The sequence below is a fragment of the Psammomys obesus genome, unplaced genomic scaffold, assembly GCF_907164565.1.
Source record: "Psammomys obesus unplaced genomic scaffold, mPsaObe1.curated_primary_1811, whole genome shotgun sequence".
Classification (NCBI taxonomy): Eukaryota; Metazoa; Chordata; class Mammalia; order Rodentia; family Muridae; genus Psammomys; species Psammomys obesus.
The window spans coordinates 1,373,421-1,389,222 of record NW_026594263.1 but is presented as its reverse complement, the minus strand read 5'-3'; the positions used below and the strand labels follow the sequence as shown (position 1 = coordinate 1,389,222).

General features: G+C 45.2%; 1 protein-coding gene across 1 annotated transcript in view; it reads right to left on the bottom strand.

The window, feature by feature from the left end:
- Nucleotides 1–544: 544 nt before the first annotated feature.
- The window catches only part of Frmpd3 (FERM and PDZ domain containing 3), a 95,551-nt gene continuing 80,293 nt past the window's right edge, over nt 545–15,802 (bottom strand). The window contains exons 14-15 of the mRNA XM_055618380.1: nt 5,989–6,810; nt 545–4,528 (exon numbers count right to left, since the gene is read on the bottom strand). Of these exons, the coding sequence (XP_055474355.1) occupies nt 1,437–4,528; nt 5,989–6,810 (3,914 nt within the window). The 3' untranslated portion in view covers nt 545–1,436. The remainder of the gene's footprint in view (nt 4,529–5,988; nt 6,811–15,802) is intronic.

Genomic DNA, 15,802 nt, shown 5'->3' with positions numbered 1-15,802 from the left:
CTCGGCACAGTGTACATCTTATAAAACTCACATAAGAACAAGAGATTTCACATAGGCCTCTCACACAGTGATGAAAGAGAGGCCAACGCTGGGTAGGAGGGAAACAAGCAGCTATGGAGAAGTGGACAAGAAGCAATCTATACAGAAGAAACATTGGCTTTCTTTGTTTCCTACAGTGGGATAACTGTAGGGACTCCGTGTCTTCACTCCCAGAAGGGCTAGGGGTAGGGGTGGATGGCAGCAGCGGCAGCAGCGGTGGCAGCGGTGACAGTGGTGGTGGTGGTGGTAGCAGTGGCAATAGATGAGTGTCAAAGAGTATGCTAAACAGTGTGAATTCCCTTCCAGATGGTTCCAGAGAGGGAGAGAGAGGTGCAGGACTGCACCGGGTAAGGCGCTCAGCTTCTTTTCTTAGAGAGACAAATCCACAGGGTCAATACACAGCCAAAAGCATATACTCAGGATTAACATATCACGCTAGCTTCCAGAAGTTTAAGATATAGTCATCAACACCCCCACCCTTCCCCCCTCCCCCCACCCCCTATCCCAATCCGTAGCTACATCAAACTCCTAAGGACAGTCTATCTGATAGAGATCTTGAGAGAGGAGCCACATGCCTCTGGCAACAGCTCCTGCAAACAGGGCTGGGTTTAGCTGAGCAGGCTCTGATGCCAGCACTGGGTCTCCCCAGAGCAGACATTTTCACCAGATACCTTACCCAAAACAAGTGAGGTGATCTCAGAGGCTTGCTCCCTAGTGGACTGAGCTGCCCTGCCCATCAGAAAGGGGCAGGGCACTTTAGGGATGGCTGGTGTGGAGCTACTGAACCTGGGGGGCAAGGGCTCCCAAGGCTTCCAGCCTGTTGAGCCAGCCACTGACAGCCAGGCATGGCTGTATTCTGCACATATCCTACCTGGGCACTGGCCCTTGAGGTGGCTCCTGCCAGGTACAAAGGAGCCCATGGTAGGTGGGTGCATCTGGACTGAGCGCCCTCTCTCCTTGGTTTGGCACTGTGGCCTACCGCTACTGCCACTGCCCTCTGTGAGGCAGCAGATGCTAGGAGGAGCTCGAGGTCCTGGCTTCCCCAGTGCCCAACTCAGAGCAAGAGGTGAACCTGATGTCACCTATCAGCCCCAGAGAAGAGATAAAATACAGCTCTGTGGTGGACGTAATGGCAAGGGACCTTTGCCCTCACAGTGACGCCCAGAGGCCAGGCAGGGGTGAGTACACCCAGGGCGGCAGCTAAGCCTGCAACTCTTAATAGAAAGCCTTAGTCTAGGGAGTTAGCCTTGGAGACTGATAGGCTCTTGGACCCTGACTGGCCCAGCAGACAGACACACACACACACACACACACACACACTCACCACAAAGATGCAAAGACCACAAAGCTCAAACCTGGGGCTGTGGGTGGGAAAGGGACAAGCCTGGGCAAGTGCCCTACTTGATAAGGGTTTTTAAGGAGCGTGTGAATGTGCTCATAACAGTCGATGACGGGGAGCCTGGTGGGTGCCCTGTGGCTGCTGGCAGCTGTGGCAGTGGCAGTGGCAGTGGCAGCGGAGGCTGCTGCTGCTGCTGTGGCTGCTGCTGCTGTTGCTGCTGCTGCTGCTGCTGCTGCTGCTGCTGCTGCTGCTGCTGGTTAAGGTTCCGAGCTGTGGACTCCTCAGCAGCACGCAGCAGGAAGGTGTAATTCCTCACTACCTCTTCTACTTTGGCAAGCAGCTCCTGGCGCTGGGCCTCAGAACGCACGATGAACACTAGCCGTACAAAGGTTTCAATGAGGCTGCTCAGCACCTGAAAGCTGCCTGTGATGGCCGCCAGCATGTGAGTTGGGCTCTTGTCCACGTTGGCTACACGGCGGCAGGAGGCCCTGAGCTCCTTGAACTTGAGAGATAGCTCAAGCTTGTACTCGGAAATTTGAGAGACATAGGGCTTGGGAGCACGGGCCTCAGGGCTGGCCACACACTGCCGCAAGACTGTAAGCAGCTCATTGGTGTCCAGACGGGCAGCCAGGAAGCCATCAGGGAGGCCATAGGCATGGGCCCGCAGGGCATTGATCTTAGCCAGGCTCCCCTCAAAGGTAGACACCCGAAGGTCAATCTCCTGGGTGTGGGGGGCCTCGGGGCTGCTGCTGCAGGTGGCAGCATCCAGTACCTGTAGGGTTCTGCTCACCACAGGCACCACCTGCTCATCCAATTTCATGCCAGGCAGAATCTTCATGGGGATGGAATAGGAAAGCTCATCCTTGCCATCACTGGCATCATCTGCCATATCGCACTTGCGGTAGTAGAAGCAGTAGCGGATGGAACAACACTTGCTACTTTCACTGTCCTCATCCAGATCAGCTGGCCTCCGGTAGACCTCCTCTGGCAGTGAAAACACAGCCATCTGCCTGGGGCCTTTACTCTCAGGGGCTACTTGGACATAGGAGGGGTCTCCTAGAGTTGGTGACTCCGCACACTTGCTTTTTGGACCCAAGCCTAGCGGGAGGCCTGTGTCTATCTCCTTGACCTCTCTAGGCAGCATTCCCAGGGGTGGGTGTGGGTAGATATCTGAGGTCAGTGAGGCCCTGTCCCCCTGGTCCAGCTCACCAATACTGTAGCGATGCATCAGTTTCCTGTAGTTGGGATCTCCCAAACACTCACCCCCTGAGGCACACGTGGTCAGGCATGAAACACCACTCTCAGGATCTGACCTGTACTCACGGGACTCCAGGCTGGTGGAGCGGATGCGCTGGATGTTGATGGGACTACTAAGGCTCAAGCCTGGGTCAGCCTCTGGCTGCCTCTGGGTAGGGGGAACCCTCTCCCTCTCCCGAAAGCCAGGCACTGGGGTCTGGGCAGCCTGTGACCGACCTCCTCGGCAGATGCGCTTGCAGTCACAGCTGCGCCTCTGTTCACGAGACATGCCAGGTCCCTGCTGCACGGGACTACTGCGTAGCTGGCAGCTGCAGCGTCCAGGTGCTGGGGGTTGCAGGTACTCTGTGCTTGGAAGCTCCCCTTGGCTTGGTGGCTTTAGAAGTTCCTCAAGGAACTCCAATTCATACTGCTTTACCTTCTGCAGCTGGGCCTGTCTCTCATCTGTCTCTTTCTTCTGACGCGTAGGGAAGGTGGCAGAGAATAAGTTGCGTAGTCGGAAAGGACCTCGGGATGACTTGGGCTTTGTGGGGCCTTCAGAGGCTGAGTGAGCTCCATCCAGGGTTGTTTCAAGCTTTCTAGAGGGCATGGTGCTAACTTGCCGGCTGGTGGCCAGTGGCCTCATTGGGCTCTGGCCTCTAGGTTGGCAGCTGGGGCTCTGGCCACGGGACTGACTGCTGGGGCTGGGGCCACGGGGCTGGCAGCTAGGGCTGTGGCTTCGAACCTGGCAGCTTGGGCTCTGCAGAGCCATGGGATAGCCAGCTCGGGGAACCAGGCTGGTCTCTTCAAGTTTGCTGCTTTTGGATATGCTCTCTAGCTGCCCTTTTTCCCCCTGTCCTGAGACTGTGCTCTGCTTGTTAGGGGGAGGCTTAGCACACTCTGGCCCACTCTTGCCTGACACCTCCCCAGTAGCTTGCTTGCCCACTGAGTCTCGACTTGCTCTGGATAGATAGCTCTTGGGAGGGAAACTTTGAACAGGAAACCTATCCTCTTGTGGGATAAGGTGGAGGTTGTCAGCCCGGCTGCCAGTGGCTGCTCTGGGGCTGGCAGACGCCTCTAGGCCCAGCTGCTGCTGAGAATTCCGCGTGGTTTCTGGAGCACCAGGGCTCATTTTAAACTTCAGATTCTTGCTGGCACTGGTACTCATCAGGTTAACGTCTGGCCTGTCCATGGTGACCTCGGGCCTCCCCATGCTTGCCTCCAGCCTTCTCTCTCCCCTGTTGGAGGGTGCTGCCAAAGCTGTGCCAGGAGTGGCTAGACTCTTACTGTGTACCACCTGCTGTAGAGCAGCCGAGATGATGGCTGGGGTCACGCTGCCTTTTGGGTCCAGGATAAGTTTAGGGTTCAACCTGACTTCCTTGGGCAGGTTCTCCCTAAGCTCTGAGACCTGTTCTTCACTGAGGGATGGTGCGGCTGCCCTTAGTGACATCTCTAGGCCTGGCCTACTGTGGCCCGGCCCTTGGTTCTCAGGAACTGGGGGAAGCAGGCTTAGATTCTTCTGTTCACTAAGCTGTGGGGACAGTGCTGGGTGCACCGCCAAGGAATATGTTCTCTCTCCCTGCATCTGGGTTTCTGACTGAGGCAGCTTTCTGCGAGCCCCAGGGGGCCCAGGGCTCTGGCCAGTGACAGCTGGCTGGAGAGATGGGTTGGGGTCTGGGGGCCCAAGAGCATAAGGGGCAGTGAGGACAGCCTGAGCTGCACAGCTCTGGATCCTGAAAGGCAGGTCCTTTCGGGCAAGGAGGCTGTCCTTGTTGAGGTGTTGGGCCAGGAAGTAGGTGGTATTTTGGTGCTTCATGGCCGACATCATCTCTGACATATCTGTGAGCTCTGAGGAGTTGGTTTCATGACCCGAATCCAGCGATGATTCAGGAGTGATTGTGGCCAGCACAATCAGACCTGGAGAAACAAGAATGGGACTTGTCAAATATGTTGACATGAAGGGCTTTTTCCAACCATATCTAGAGTGTTTGTGGAGAACACTCAGTATCAGCAGTATTTCAAGCTGGGGAAAACCAGTCAAGCCTGAGAAAAGTGTATGGCTGAGGGGAAGGAGCCAAGCAGATCACACAAAGAGGAACAAGACATGAGAAGGGGGTGTGAAAGTTGGAATTAAAAAGAAATAACAACAACAACCCCCCCCCAAAAAAAAAAGATCTGGGCATTTTGGTGGTAAATTAACATGTAAAACAACATGACAATCAATGCTATTTTTTAGATTCAACAGCTAAAAAATTTCTGTTAATTGTCCTGAAGAGAGTTGGCAAAGAGGGGCTATTCTGTTCCCCCTTATCTGGCCAGGCCTCACAGCTGAAGCCATTTAGCTGCGCTTCTCCTCTCCCTGGTAGCCACATCAGTGTTGGACCTGAAAACCAGTTTTGAAGCCCTAGATGATGAGTGAAGACAAACTCCAGCCTGAGTTGGGGGCAAACATGCAGGGGCTATGCAATGATAAGGGATTTCTCATGTACAGAGAAGACAGATTTCCTTTGGCCCCAATCTCTTCTTTTGTTCATATCCCTGACTCATATGCCTGAGATTATTACTTATCCCTCTTTATTGATTTTGACATTATTGTTGCTGTGTTTATCTTGATTTAAAAAAATGTGTGTGTGCATGTGCATATGTGTGCCTTTCAGAAGATGGACTTGTGTACATCTATAGTAAAAATAGAAAGAATATTGCATGGTTTTCCAAGCAATTAATAGTTAACAGAAATAGTTACTGATTACTGAGCTCTCACCATGTGTGAAGCAGTGCTTAAGTATTTGCCTGAGAGATATCATTTAATCTTCATGTTGTGTGATGGGTTTAGTGTTACAAAACCAATTCTGGATGACAACAGTGATGCACAGAAGAGAGTGAGTGCTTTGTCATGAGCTGCACTGCCTGTGAGTAAAGGGATCTGGTACATCTGCCCCAGAGTTCATGTCCTCAGAGAGCCTAAAGATGCTAGCCCTGAGTAGAGAAGGCTCTTGGCTGTCCTGATCACAGGTCATACTGGAAGTTTGTTGAACTTTGGGAGCATGCTGATATTCTTTGCTTTTTTGTGTCTCTTCTATATTCCTGTTCCTCAAGTAATGGTGTTGATCTACAGCTGGTGTGGCTCCAGTCCTTGGATTATATCTGCAAAAACTATCCAGAGATATGGAATCATGAGGAATGGAACTCTGACTAGAGCTGAATCAAATGTCTGCTCTATAGCTTCCTTTTTCCTGAGTCCTACGGGGAACTATTGTTGCCCATTCATTGCTTTGATATACAATAGACAAGTGCTTGAAAAGAAGCAATACTGCTTAATGGACATTCCTGGGTCAGAAGGAGGAAGAGAGTAAGAGGAAGGAGGAGTGGCCTATTACCTGCAGTTTGTGGGGGTGGGGGGTGGGGTCCATCTTCTGAAGCAGCCAGGGCTTCTAGAGCCTGCAGAGTTGACACCAGGGCATCATCCAGCTCCTGGGCATGATCTCTTACTGTCCGGGTCTGTACACTGTCAATCAGAGTCACTGGAATCTCATCATACAGGAGCCCTCGCAGGTGACGTCCTTGCTCCTGACTTTGAACAGCCCTGAGCTTGGGATCTTCCTCATCAGAGCTGTTGTCTCTGAAACCAGGAGGTGGAGCAGCAATGGCAGGCAACAGAGAAGTTGTCTCATCTTCCTCTTCTTCCTCTTCCTCACTTCCTGGTGGTGGGAGAGACATTAAATCTACCATATTGTCCGGAGAGGAGCCAGGCCTCCCACCTTTTCGAGGCCCCAGATGCTCCTGGAGTTTGACTTTGCAAGAATCACAGTAGAAATTCAGGGCTTCAGCCCCAAGGTTATTGTCCAAAGTGTAGGACCGGGCCCTGCTGGCACAAGGCTCATGGTCTAGGCTGGCTACGTCAAAGTCATCAGGAATCACCTCGTAACCTTGGCCAGAGCTTTTGGATGTGGGGTCAGATTTGGTCCGGGGCCTGGTTTCTTCGAAGAAAATTAGGTTCTCGTTGACATCCGTCCTGCTTTCTTGCTCCTTCCTTTGTTCCCGCATGTGGAGGTAGCAGAAGCTGACAAGCTCAGAGTCGGCAGGTGGGGTCGTGCATCGGCTTGACTTCCTAGGGCTGGTGCCCAGGCTGCCCACATAACTACTCTCCTTTTTCCCCAGGTGGCCCCCAGCGACAGAACGGTGGGCACTGTGCATGTGATCTAAAACAAAAGAAGAGGACACACAGATGAGCAGTGTGACTGGATAACAGGGAGAGAGGGAGAGAGAGAGAGAGAGAGAGAGAGAGAGAGAGAGAGAGAAATTTGCCCAGCTGCTAGAGATTACAGGGAGAGTGTGCTGATGGGCCATGCCACCATGCCACCATGCCACTGCTGATACTGTAAGTATAGTGAGTAGAATATGATCGGCAGAGATGCAGAAGCCTTTATCACCTCTGCAAAGGGGAAAAAAAATCACGATCTAACATCAGGCACCACAGGATTCTCCCATGGATATGTTTGGTTTAAGAGTCAGGTGTAAACATGCCTAAGGAGATGAGGTTTGCTTCATGTGACTTTGATACCTCTTCATACTTCTGTCACTGCCCTCACCCCTTTGTGAAGCCAGACCTACTCCTAGTACTCTGTGGTTCTCTTGCTATCTTGGATCCGTTCTAGTCCAAGAAACTGATATGAGAAGTTACTTTGTTTCCTGAGAAGGTGTTAAACCAGCTAGCACAAGCTGAGCATGGTAGCTTAAGCTTAGAAGACTAATGGAGAAGGGCTACCATATGTTTCAGGGTAGCTTCGGCTACACAGTAAGCTCTAGCCTGGGCTATAGTATGAGATTGTCTCAAAAACAAAAACAAAAACAAAATGAACAACAAAAATTGAAATCAAAGAGATGAACCTCCAACCTGGCTAGTACAATTCCAGAGTTTGCATTTCAAAAGTGCTTCTTGCCAGGAGACCAGAGATCTTGAAAGGATAGTTACCCGCTAGTCAAATTCTGGGCATTTGAATTTGTAATGTATACGAGAGACATGAAGGGCTGTGCTTTATGGAATGAGCATGGGGCCTGATTCTTATGACTCTTCAAAGCTTATTACTGCCCTGTATTCATGCAAGGCCACTACAAGTGGTAAAATGTTCTGATCAACAGCTCTTGATAGTATTTATGTACATCAAAGCCTTATGTACAGCAAATTTGACCTGAGTGGTTTCTTTATCATACTGTTTTGGGAGCTCATCTCATATCTTTTATGAGGCTATACTCAGACAATGCCAGCTTGCTCTGCTATCAGCAGACAGATGAAAAAACCAGCACAAAGCTGGGCATGGTGGCATGTGTCTGTAATCTCAACTCTGGGGAAGTAATGGCAGAATGAGCAGGAGCTCAAGGCAGTCCTCAGCTACATAGTGAGTTTGAAGCCAGCCCAGGAATTGAGTGACCCTATCTCAAACAAACAAAAACAGCAACAACAAAACATCCAGGATAAGTTATATGTTACCCCATTCTGTTTCGCAAACCAGTGAGGTAGGTATATGTATCCCCATTTAACAAAGGAAGAAACAGACCAAAATGGTTATATGATTTACTTAAGGTCATATGAGTTGTAAATGGCCACCTGGGATTGAGTCCAGATTGGAGAACTTCAGAATTCAGAAAGCTAATCATCATGATGGCCAAGGTATTGGAAAACAAGACTTTAAATGCTCTCAAAAGTCAGTTTGATAAGGCCAGATCAATGTGTTCATGTCACTTTTCAATAGTACTTACAGTTAGGACAAAAACACAGTACTGGCACCCAGCAACTGAGTGCCAAACACATGATGTGAAAAACAGTCTCAATTGAAAAATGTATATGCAATTCTACAGTAGTTAGAGCCTTAAGTATACCACTTTCTTAAAGATATAATTTCACTGTCTAGCCCTAGATAGTTTTGAATTTATAATGTAGGCCGAGCTGGCCATGGACTTGTGGTGATCCTCCTGCCTCTGTTTTCTAAGTGCTGGGATTGCAAGTATATAACACCATGCTTGACACTAATAGCGTACCTTTTTATTTAAGATAGGGTCTCATGTAGCCCACACTAGCCTCTAACTCACTCTGTTTCTGAAACTGGCCTTGAACTCCTGACCATCTTGCTTTCACCTCCCAGCACTTGAGACACTGATGCAGGAAGATGACTATGAACCAGAGTATAGCCTGTACAGAGAATCGTGGGCCAGTCTTGGCTCCAGCAAAACCCTGTTTTCAAAACCAAACAAGGAGAAAATAAAAAGAAGCAAGAATACTTTTTAGGTCTTTCTGAGGCCAGTATTATCTTAATATAGAAACCAAAGAAAGACATCACAATAAAACTACAGACCACTAGCCAGGTGCAGCGCAGTGGCCCACACCTGTATTCCCAGTACTCAGGGAACCAGAGGCAGGCAGATCTCTGTGAGTTCAAGGCCAGCCTGGTCTACAAAGTGAGTCCAGGACAGCCAAGGTTACACATAGAAACCCTGTCTCAGAAAAAACAAAAACAAAAGCAACAACAAAAAACCTCTACAATCCCATATCTTTTGAACACAATGTTTATAAATATAGACACAAAAATCTATCAACAAAATCCTAACAAATGTAACCCAGAAACACATAAAAAGAATTACATACTAGTAATTGCATGCCAGTGTGTTTGTGTATGGGGGGTTTGCTGCATTAATGGAAAATTGTTTTGACATGAAAAGTCAGTTAATTTAAAATTGTATTTTTATTTTATGTGTATGGGTGTTTTGCCTGCATATATGTTCATGTATCACTTGACTGCCTGGTGTTCATGGAAGCCAGAAAAGGGCATTAGGTCCCCTGGAACTGGAGTTACAGATGGTTGCGAGATGTTGTATAGCTTCTGGAAATCAAAATCAGATTCTCTAGATGGGTAGCTAGTGGTACTCTGAAACACTGACCAATCTCTCCAGCTCCCAAAAGTGAATTTTTTTAATATTAGTTACAGTTTATTAACTTTGTATCCCAGCTGTATCCTGCTCCCTCATTCCTCCCAATTCCATCCTCTCTCCCTCATCTCTTCCCTGTCCATTTCCAAGTCCAATGATAGGGGAGGAAATGAATTTTTAATTCATACAATATATCACGATAATAGAGACTAAAATATGCGTGTTCATCTCAAAAGACACAGAAAGCATTTGAAAAAATTAAAAAAAAAAAAAACAAAACAACCCAAACCCCACGGCCTTAGTCAACAAACTAGAATCAAAGGGATTTTTTCAACATAATAAATGTTATTTATTAAAAAAAGCCTTCACAGCTTAGCTTGGGATGTAGATGGTAGAGCAGTTGCTTTGCATGCACAAAATCCTGAGTTTGATTATCTGCACCACATTAAAAAAATAAAGAAAACTGGTTATGGTGACACATGTCTGTAATCCCAGCAGCTAGGAGGTAGAGGCAGGAGGATCAGGAGTTCAAGGTGATCCTGTTATCTTTGGCTATCTAGCAAGTTCAAGGTTATTTTAGAATATGTAAGATTCTATTCTCAAAGGGGGGAAAGAAAAAAAGTGAAAATTTGATACATGTACACAATGCAATTTGTTTTGTTTTGTTTGACAGGGTCGCATATTTCCTGAGCTGTTCTTGAATTCTTAATCCTCTTTCCCTGCCTGGTGAAAGCTGAGACTATAGTCATGTGTCACCACATCCAGTTTATGAGTTGCTGAAGACTGAAGTCTGGGTTTTATGTATATGTTGTACGGCTGTGTGCAAGTGGAGTCCAGAGTCAATGTTAGGCATACTCCTCAACCTTTCTCTTCATATTCTGTATTGATGTATTCATTCAAAATGGTTTAAATTAGCTGGGTGGTGGTACTGCAGACCTTTAATCCCAGTAGTTGGGAGGCAAAGGCAAGAGGATCTTTGTGAGTTCAAGTCCAGCCTAGTTTACAGAGTTAGTTCCAGGAAAGTCAGGGTTACACAGGGAAACCCTGTCTCAAAAAGCCAAAAAGAAAATTACATTTATCTCCCCCATTGTGTGTGTGGGCCTACATGCTCAAGTTCATGCACATGAGTGTCACACATACTTGCTCATATGCTCACATGCATGCATGCATGCCACAGTGTGCTTCTGGGGGTCAGAGAATAACTTACAGGAGTTGGTTCTCTCCTTTCATCATGTGGATTCTAGGATTGGAACTCAGGTTATCAGGCTTGGTGGCAGGTACCTTTATCCACCAAGCCATCTTGCCAACTCTCTAGTTTTTGAGACAAAGTCTCTCACAGAACCTGAAGCTCATTAATTTAGCTACACTCACTGGCCACAATGTCCCACTGATCCTCCTGTCTCCACCTCCCTGTCAGTGGTGACATTATGACTGCATGCCACTGTGACTGGCCCTTACATGGGTACTGGGAATCAAATTCAGGCCCTTGTGCTTTCATGGTAAGCAATTTATGGATATTATCTCTCCATCTTCATCACCCTTGGAGGAGTAACAGTTTCCACTATCTGTCTCTGGCTGGCCTGGAACAAAGGGAATGAGTAAAGGATGAGGGGTGGGATAGTAGGGAGAGTGCATGTGGGAAAAATATAACAATATATACACATGAAAGTGATATAATGAAATTCGTTCTGTACATTTGAGACAGGATTTCTCTGTGTAGCCTTGGCTGGCCTAGACCTCACTATATAGACCATCCTGGCCTCAAACTCAGAGATCCCTCTGCCTCTGCTTCCCAAGTGCTGGGATTAATGGTATGAATCATCACACCTGGCACTAAAAACAATTTTTGAAAAGTAAAATATGTTAAAATGTTTGATACATTCTTAGCTATTACACATGACCAATATAAGCACAGATATCACAAGATAGAGTTTTGGGACTTGGTACGTGAGCAAATAACTCAAGTTAAGAAATTTGGCCTAGGTCATGAGGTGACCTCAGTGGAGCAAGATTTTACTTATTCTGTATTTGTTTGTTTCTTTGCTTTGGGACAGTGTCTTGTGTAGCTTAGGCTGACCCCAAACTTGCTATGTAGCAGATGATGGCCTTGAAATTCTGGTTCTTCTGCTTCTATCTCTTAAGTGTTGGGATCATCTGCATGCATACCTACACTTTGCTTGGTTTATGATTTTACTTTTGTCTGACTCCTAACTCCTGTGTGTTCATTGTGCCCCTCCATCATCCCAAATTATTGATGATGCTATTGTTGCCAGTTTCTTATAGTCTGCTATAAAAAGTGTTAAATCATTATTATAAAACATACTTTCTAGTTGGAGAGATGACTCAGCAGTTAAGAGCACTGGTTGCTCTTTTGCTGCTCTTTCAAAGGTCCTCAGTTCAATTCCCAGCAACTACATGTTGCCTCATCTATAATAAGACTTGGTCCCCTCTTCTGGAGAGCAGGCATAACATTGTGTACATAATAAATAAACCTTAAAAAAAAAAAACAAAACCTGTGTTTTCTTTTGAGACACGGTATCATTATGCATTCCTGGCTGGCCTGGCACTTGCTGTGTAGACCACATTGGCCTTGAACTCATGCAGATCTACCTGCCTCTGGCTCCTTGGTGCTGGCATTAAAGGTGTATGCCACCATGCTGAACCTAAAATACACTATTTATAATCCACATTGATATATAAGAAAATCTGCTTTGAATTCATAGTTCTATGAAACTTTGTGCTAAAAAAAGGGTCAGAGGATAATTAAATGACTTACTAGACACAGAAAGAATATCAAACACTAAGTACAAATTTTTAAAAAGAAGAGCAATACTTGTATACTGAATTCCATAAAACATTTTTGAAACAAATGAAAGACAAAGTGGAAAGATTCTACATTCATGGACTAGAAGGCTTCATACTGCATACAACTTAAGATAATAATAATCCTTATTAGAATCTCAGCTGACTTTGTGGAAAATTGATAAGCCAATTATAAATTCACATAGAATCTCAAAATACCCAGAATAACTAGACAATCCTGAAAACAAAGAGAGAAAAATAATACTCAAGATAGTGTAATATTGACCTGAAGATAGGTGTATAAATCAATGTAATACAGTGAAATGTGCAGAAATAAACTATCATATTTATGGCCAAATGGTTCAACTTAAAAATGGACAAAGGATTTGAATGGGTATTTCACAAAAGAAGACATACAAAAGAGCAATGAACACATGAAAGATGTTCAAAATCATTGGCCATTCATGAACTGCAAATAAACATCAGGGTTTGCTCTTCTATCCACTATGATGGATGTAAGAAGACAGGTAATAACAAATATTTGTTGTTGGTATAATGCTCTTGTGGAATGTATACAATTTACCCTTGCTCATTCAAATGATGATTTATCTATCCCACTATCTGGTTTAAATCTGGACATTGCATTCTGACATTTATTCTAACCATCACCTGTCTCAAGTTTGTGTAAACATGCCACCATTTGTTCTCTGCATTGTCAATAAAACAACCAGCCAATACTGAACAATGGAGAGACTAGGCTGGGACATCCTGGTCTGGAAGGGAGAAGAAGGAAGGGAGTGGAAGAAGTCAGAGAGCAGAGATCAGTAGGAGAGGACTTGGAACCAGGAGGAGAGGTGAACCAGACCTAAGATATGACTAAAAGCAAGTATAATGTTGGAAATATGAATGGGAGGGAACTATACGAGCTTGGAGGTATAAGATAGGGTAACTATTGCCCAGCATTGTGCTCTAGGTTATTTAAGTAAATACTTATCTCTGTGTGATGATTTGGGTATACAGATTGTTTAGGAATAACCACTGCTCAACTAAAAGACAAATTAATAATAAATATCAATATTCAACAACAATTGGTGAAGTTATGATGAAGTTATACTACTCTACTATTGCTGGTAGAAATGTAAAATGGTGGCATCATTTTGGAAAATAGGCAGTTCCTCTAATAATTGAGAATAGTTATCATTTGACTGGACGAAAAGAAATAAAGACAGACAAAAAAAAACAAACAGAAAACTGGACACAAATGTTTAACATCATTATTCATAATAGCTAAAACATAAAAACAACCCAAAAGTCTATCATCTGATGAAGTGACAGATAAAATGTATTCTGTACAATAGTATATTATACAGTAATGAAAAGGAGCAATGTATTACTGTATGATATAACATGAATGGCCCTTGAAAACACTATGTTAAGTGAAAAAGCAAAGTACAAAGGACTATATTAAGTAAGTTCATTCATATAAAACACTCAGAACAATCAACACTATAAAGATAAAGCTACAAAGCAGTAGCTATCTGCTCTGTGTAGCAAACAGGAGACAATATGGGAAGGGACCCAGCCTAACCAGTAGATGTATTTTCAGGCCTGTGTTACCAGACCCAGATCAAATGGTGAAAATGTTATAAAACTGGATAATCACACAACCCTATGAATATACTAAATATACTAACATGGAGCTGTACCCAGGCATGGTGTCACAGCACTCAAAAGCAGATGCAAACAGATCATTGTGCTTTCGAGGCCACTCTGGTCTACAAAGTGAGTCCAGGACAGACAAGGATACACAGAAAAAGCGTGTCTCAAAAACCAATACCAAAACCAAATCCAAAAACAATTACTTTTTAAAAGTTTACCATGTGCCAAGTCACCACTTTTTCCCTTTATTTTTCATTTAAAGATTTATTGGTGGGCAAAGAAGTAGAGAAGATCTGGGAGGACTTGAGGGAGGGGAAAGAATATGATCAAAATATGTTGTATAAAAAGAAAAGAAAAAAGTTATTTCTTTCTGTGAGTATTTATGCTTGTGTGCATGGGTGCAGATACCATAGAGGTCAGAAGAGGGTGTCAGATTCCCTGTAGCTGTAGCCACCTCATGTGGGTGCTGGAAACAGAACTTAGGCCCTTTGGAAAAGCAACAAATGCTCTTATCCATTGAGCAATCTCTCCAGCCCCCTTAGGATAGAGACTACTATATGGCCCAAGATGGCCTTGAATTTGCAATCCTCCTACCCCATCCTCCAGAGTGCTTTAATTACAGGAGTATGACACCACACCCAGATTTGGAACAGGGTTGAGTTGTTTTGGTTTTGAATCATAATCTTACTATGTAGTCCTGGCTGGCCTGACTGTCTCTGCCTCTCTGAGTGCCAGTGTAAAGGTGCCACCATGCCTGGCTGAAAGGATTTTTTTTAAAAAAACTACTTTGGATTGTGAAATAACTTAATGTGGTTTATCTCACATTATCCTGTCAAATTTCTCAGGAGGTATGTAGTATATATTACTCCTCATTTTAAAGACAAGTAAACTTAGACTGTTTATGGGACTTGTTTCTGTTCACATGAATGCAACAGAGAAAAGATTATAACCCAAGTCTCTTCCTTCAGCTCCCCAATTCTTGGGATTTTCTATAGACTATATTATCTACCTATATACAGATTCAATGTACTCACACTGTGTGGGTTAGACTTCACATCTTATTGGCTGGGGCAGGAAACTCTGGATCAGTTAGAGAATTAGTATTTAGTGACTCATCCTCCATCAAGGCTTCTGAAAGTTAAGGAAGTGCTCCAGGGAGCACAGAGTCCTTAGCTCTTGGTTCATGATACATCTCTCCCTGAAGGCATTATCTGCTGCAATGGGAATGCACCAGGTGGTAACTATTTAGGAGACAACTGAACTATCCTAGGTAGCCAGGCTGGCAATATGCTAATATCAGAAGTGGCTCCCAGAATTCTATCCAATAAGCAAATGACAGCTCTTCTCTTTCAGATAAAGACTGGAGTTCTGAAGGTGGTTGCTCTCCCTGCAGGAAGAAACATTTTCCTCATACTTCACTGCTAAGGTCAGGTGATGTTTAGCCCACCATTGGCATTATGATTTCCAGATATAAGGAGAGAGTGCACCTGGGGTGTCCTGAGTGTCCTCTAGTTGTGTTAGAAGTTCCTTTAATGTCAACTGCATTTGGTTGATGGCTGGGACAGCTTGTCTCTGACATTGTAAATCTATGTGAATTGCTCATCAGCTTTTCCTACGCAGGGGGTTGGAGATGTCCTAATTCATCCTTCTGTACTCAGTCACTCACAAGGTCGACTAAAAAATGTTGGCAAAGAACAGGACAGTGAACTGACTAGAATTATGCTAAAATATATGTATATACATTATAGATAAAACATGCACATATTTGTATTATACATATAGTCAGCACAAGATTGACTTAAGAAGCTT